Raw genomic sequence first — 5,457 nt, forward strand, 5'->3', positions numbered from 1 at the left:
TTGTTAAACAGGTAACAAGTATATTTGTTTTCAAATTAACACTGGTTATTTTAGTACTCAGACATTCAGTCACGTCCAACTCTTTGCCACCCCATGGACTGTAGCTCACTAGGCTCCTCTGTCCATGGGATTCTCCAAGCAAGAACACTGGAATGGGTTGCCATTTCCTCTTCCAGGGGATCTTCCCAACCCAGAGACTGAACCTGCATCTCTTATGTAAACTTGGAAACAAAAATACTTGTTACCTGTTTAACAAAAGCAAATGTCCCTATGCTTGTCAAAGTTTAATGTAATATCAAAGAATATCCACAGTTATTTTAAAAGACTATTAAAACACTCCTCCCTTTCCCAACTACCTATTTTTCAAGACTAAATTCTCTTCATATACTTCAATGAGAACATATCACAACAGATTCAAAGCACACGAAGTCCATCTTCTATTAAGTCAAACATATAAATTTCCTAACAACATCACTCTTCACTAAAGTTTTTTCTTTGAAAATACAATTATTTTTAATTAAAAATGTTAACATGTAATGAGATATTATTTTTAATGAATTAATAAATATTTTACTTTTTTCAGTTTTAGTTCCTAATACAGTTGTTGTTGTTCAGTTGCTCAGTTTTGTCCAACTCTTTGCAACCCCGTGGACTGCAGCACACCAGGCTTCCCTATCCTTCACTATTTCCCAGAGTTCACTCAAACTCATGTCCATTGAATCATCCCCTTCTGCCTTCAATCTTTCCTAGCATCAGGGTCTTTTCCAATGAGTCAGCTTTTCGCATCAGGTGGTCAAAGTATTGGAGCTTCAGCACCAGTCCTTCCAGTGAATATTCAGGGTGGATTTCCCTTAGGATTGACTAGTTTGATCTCCTTGCAATCCAAGGGACTCTCAAGAGTCTTCTCCAGCAGTAAGTATCAATAAACATGAAGTGAAGTGAAGTCGCTCAGTCATGTCCGACTCTTTGCGACCCTGTGGACTGTAGCCTACCAGGCTCCTCCGTCCATGGGATTCTCCAGGCAAGAGTACTGGAGTGGGTTGCCATTTCCTTCTCCAATAAACATAACCCTCCTAAATAAAGCTCTTTGGGATCCTCAACAAGGTGTTAAGAGTAGTATACAATCAAGGAACCAGCCCAAGGAGCCTGTAGGACTTGAGAGGTAGGACAGGGCCAAGGAGAGCAGATTCTGCTGGCCAGGATGGACCTGACTCAGGCAAGAAGGACATCATCAACACTCTCAAGCAGGGAAGTGACATAGTAGAGCGATACAGTCCAAGGGGTCACAGAGTTGGACACAACTGAGCGACTGAGCATGCACACAATAACCGAGAAGGGAAAAGAATCTGGAAAAGAATCTATAAAAAGATTATGATGAGAACATGAGCCATTAAGCTAGCTCACAGTTCACAAGAACAGGTGTAGGTGTTTAGGAAGGTGAGGGGGATGGAGGCAGGAGTGGAGCTGGTAACTAACAAGGCTGGTGCTAGAACACCAGGGGTAAGACTGAAACTGGAGATGATCTTATGGAAATCCTATTTGTATGGATTAAAACCTTCTCCTCAAATATCCAGATTTTAATATGACCAGATCCAAAATATATTCAAGCAGAGTTGCCAGTTTTGTCAGTCTCATGACTCCGTTAGAGAATCTAGATTTATGCTACTGGTGGCTCCAACAATTTCAAGAATTTTAAATTATCTTCAAAGAAAACAAAAAAATCACATGAGAAAACCCAGCCAGAGATAAGGCTCAATAAATGAAGTGCTTCCATACCTGTTCACCTCTCTTAGTGAGCTCTTTCTCTTTTGAGGATAAAAAGTCCTTTTTTTTTTTTTTAACGAAGATCAATAGGGCCTTCCAGGATTTGGATCTGCCCACTTTTTGACAACATGTGAAATGCCTGGCTGGATAAATCACAAGCTGAAATCAAGATTGCCCAGATTGTGGAAAACTGAAGTGGAGGCTTCTAATAGTCCCACTGACCAGTCCCAGTGCAATGAGTTTGTCTGAAAATGCTGGAAAGTCTGGTGCTTGGAGAGGGTGCCACTGTCTCTTGTACATAAGGTCATGATGTGTCTATGTCAAAAGTTCTTATATATTTCTAAGCTGAAAGAAGGTCTATTTTTATGTTTTTAGGTCTATGAATGGAACGTTGTAAATGCCTGTCAAACAATAAAAAAACATTGAAAAGTGAAAAAAAAAAAAAGATTGCCTAGAGAAATATCAAGAACCTCAGATATGCAGATAATACCACACTAATGGCAGAATGTGAAGAGAAACTAAGGAGCCTCCTGATGAAAGTGAAGAGGAAGAGAGTGAAAAACCTGGCATAAAATTCAGCATTCAAAAAATTAAGATCATGGCATCTGGTCCCATCAGGCAAGGTCCCTTCAAGGCAAACAGAGCGGGGAAAAGTAGAAGCGGTAAATGATTTTCTTTTCTTGGGCTCCAAAATCTGTGTGGATGGTGACTACAGCCAAGAAATTAAAAGATGCTGCTTCTTGGAAGGCAAACTGTGACAAACCTAGACAGCATATTAAAAAGCAGAGACATCACTTTGCCGACAAAGGGCCATACAGTCAAAAGCTATGGTTTTCCCAATAGTCATGTACAGATATGAGAGCTGGACCATAAAGAAGGCTGAGCACCAAAGAATTGATGCTTTTGAACTGTGGTGCTGGAGAAGACTTTTGAGAGTCCCTTGGACTGCAAGGAGATCCAACCAGTCCATCCTAAAGGACTGAAGAACCCTAAAGAATATTCATTGGAAGGACTGATGCTGAAGCTAAAGCCTCAATACTTTGGCTACCTGAAGCCAAGAGCCAGTTCATTGGAAAAGACCCTGGATGCCAGGAAAGACTGAAGGCAAAAGAAGAGGGTGACAGAGGATGAGATAATTGGATTGGCATCGCCAACTCAGTGGAAATGAGTCTGAGCAAATTCTGGGAGACAGTAAAGGACAGGGAAGCCTGGCATGCTGCAGTTCATGGGGTCACAAAGAGTCAGACACAACTTAGCAACTGAACAACAGTAACCTTTTGACATCCTCTCCCCCTGGCTCACCCTCTCCCCTCGCCCCACAGCCTGCTCTCAAAGCTCCCAGAGGCAAGGCCATGTTTCACCAAGGTGCCTTGTGCACAGCAGATACTCAGTGTTTTACAAAAGCAAATTGACAGAGAAGGGAGAGAAAGAGGGAGGGGTCCTCCAGCCACAAAGGCCTTAGCCAAAGAAAACTGCTACCTTCTCCCACTTGACCTCAGAATCCAATCTGAGGGGATGCCTCAATCCAGAGTGGACCCAATGCATCAGACAGACAATTCAGAAGCAAACCACTGGATCCCACAACTGTACTTCTGGGTATATTTATCCAAAGGAAAGGAAATCATAACTGGAAAAGAAACAGGCATCCCCCTGCTCATCGCAGAATTGTTTACAATAGCCAAGACATGGAAACAACACACATGGCCACCAAAAGGTGCAAGAGTGACTAAAAACTGCACTTTAAAAACTAGGGGGCTTTTCCTGGGGGAGTAACACTGAAAAGTGGACCACCACATAAACCCACCCCCATGCCTTCAGCAATGGGGTAGAGGACCATGAGAGGCTTGCAGGGGTCACAGGAGACAGGCTTCGACACCGTACTCTGTTAAGTCAGAAAGAACCTACCTCCAGGATGATCATTTCCCGTGGGAGAGGGGTCAGCGGGGACTTCTCAGGCACCTGAATCTCAATCTCATCTTGCATCTGATCTTCCAGAAAACCTGAAGGATGAAACCCCACCAGAGAGCGCAAGGTGAGAGTGTTTTCTCACACCTAAGCAATGGGGCCAAGTGGGACTGATGCGTTTCCCAGCTCAGCTGCCTGAATTGTCCTGGCACCTGCCACAGAACCTGGCCCCCATCTCTAACCTCCTCTGCCCCCAACCAGGTCTGTCTCAACCTAGAGTAGCAGTATCACACATAGAGGCAGATTGCAGGACATCACCCCTGCAAACCATCTCCCTCCCTACCAGTGCACATTCAAACTGCAAGCAGAAAACTGGCTTACGCAGGATTCTCTCCAATGATTCACACCTTCTGACTTCATTCACAAATTTCCTCTGGAAGCGGCTCTCTTTCACATTTAACTAGAGGGAGAGGAAAGCCACAAGGCACACATTAGTAGCAACCGCTGGCAACATATTCTCTTTGGCTATTATTAATTATTAATGCTGCAGAATGTTGCTGGAATCATCTTAGGACTAGATACTTCCATGAACAAGACAGGAGAGTTCCAGTCAAAATATACCTTGATATTCTTACCCTCAGTTCCCCAAATGCCACAAGCTCTGGCCCCTGTAAACTTTTCTTAAGTTTTAGCTGCACTTATTATCCAAATTGCTTTGAATTCCTCAATGGAGTCATGAATACAATAGGACCTTGAATATAGCACAGCTCCAAGCAGTGGATCCTGGTCTTCAAGAAAAAGACAGCATCCTTTTGTGCTGGTGACCCCTCAGCTCAGCCCAATAAGTGTTATTAAGGAGCTACCCCATGTCAGGTCCTGAGTTGGAACTAGGGCTGCAAAGACATGATCCTTCTCTGAAGGTCTTAGTTTTGACCGGACCTTAGTGGGAAAATGAGTGGAATTAGTGAGTCCCATTTTCTAAATTGAATTCAAAAGCTTTTGGCGAGGACCTCAACTGCCTCTGGGAAATGATACCCCGATTTACTTAAGACAGTCCTATAGTGACAGACCGGAGAAGGCGATGGCACCCCACTCCAGTACTCTTGCCTGGAAAATCCCATGGACAGAGGAGCCTGGTGGGCTGCAGTCCATGGGGTCATAAAGAGTCGGACACGACTGAACGACTTCCCTTTTACTTTTCACTTTCATGCATTGGAGGAGGAAATGGCAACCCACTCCAGTGTTCTTGCCTGGAGAATTCCAGGGACGAGAGGCCTGGTGGGCTGCCGTCTATGGGGTCGCACAGAGTCGGACACGACTGAATCGACTTAGCAGCAGCAGCAGCAGCAGCAGCAGCAGCATGGTGACAGACGGTAAACAGACTTATTATGGTGATCATTTGAAATGTATAGAAATACTGATATCCTGGTACTGTGGTGTGCTAGGAACTACCAGTGTTGTAGGTCAATCATACTTCAAAATCAAACAAACTCATAGAAAAAAAGATCAGATTTGTGATTACCAGAGGTGGGAGTTGAGGTAACAGAGAAATTGGATGAAGACCGTCAAAAGGTACAAACTTCCTTTTATTAGATAAATAAATTATTATTAGCTAATTACAGAAATAATTTTATCTAGTTATGAGATAAATTATTAGATAATTAGATAAATTAGTAGATAAATACGTACTAGGGATATAATGTACATGATAAATATGATGAACACTGTTGTACATTATATGTGAAAGTTGTTAAGACAGTAAATTGTAAGAGTCTTATGATGTAAGTC

At 42.9% G+C, this 5,457-nt stretch overlaps 1 protein-coding gene across 3 annotated transcripts in view; it reads right to left on the bottom strand.

Annotated features, from left to right (window-relative positions):
* Positions 1-5,457, bottom strand: part of ATP6V0A4 (ATPase, H+ transporting, lysosomal V0 subunit a4) — a 71,672-nt gene that overhangs the window by 40,664 nt on the left and 25,551 nt on the right. For all 3 annotated transcript variants that reach the window (XM_010854929.1, XM_010854930.1, XM_010854931.1), the window contains 2 exons: positions 4,051-4,129; positions 3,670-3,764 (listed from right to left, as the gene is read on the bottom strand). In XM_010854929.1, the coding sequence (XP_010853231.1) occupies positions 3,670-3,764; positions 4,051-4,129 (174 nt within the window). The remainder of the gene's footprint in view (positions 1-3,669; positions 3,765-4,050; positions 4,130-5,457) is intronic.

Source organism: Bison bison, unplaced genomic scaffold (genome assembly GCF_000754665.1).
Source record: "Bison bison bison isolate TAMUID 2011002044 unplaced genomic scaffold, Bison_UMD1.0 scf7180017864352, whole genome shotgun sequence".
Lineage (NCBI taxonomy): Eukaryota > Metazoa > Chordata > Mammalia > Artiodactyla > Bovidae > Bison > Bison bison.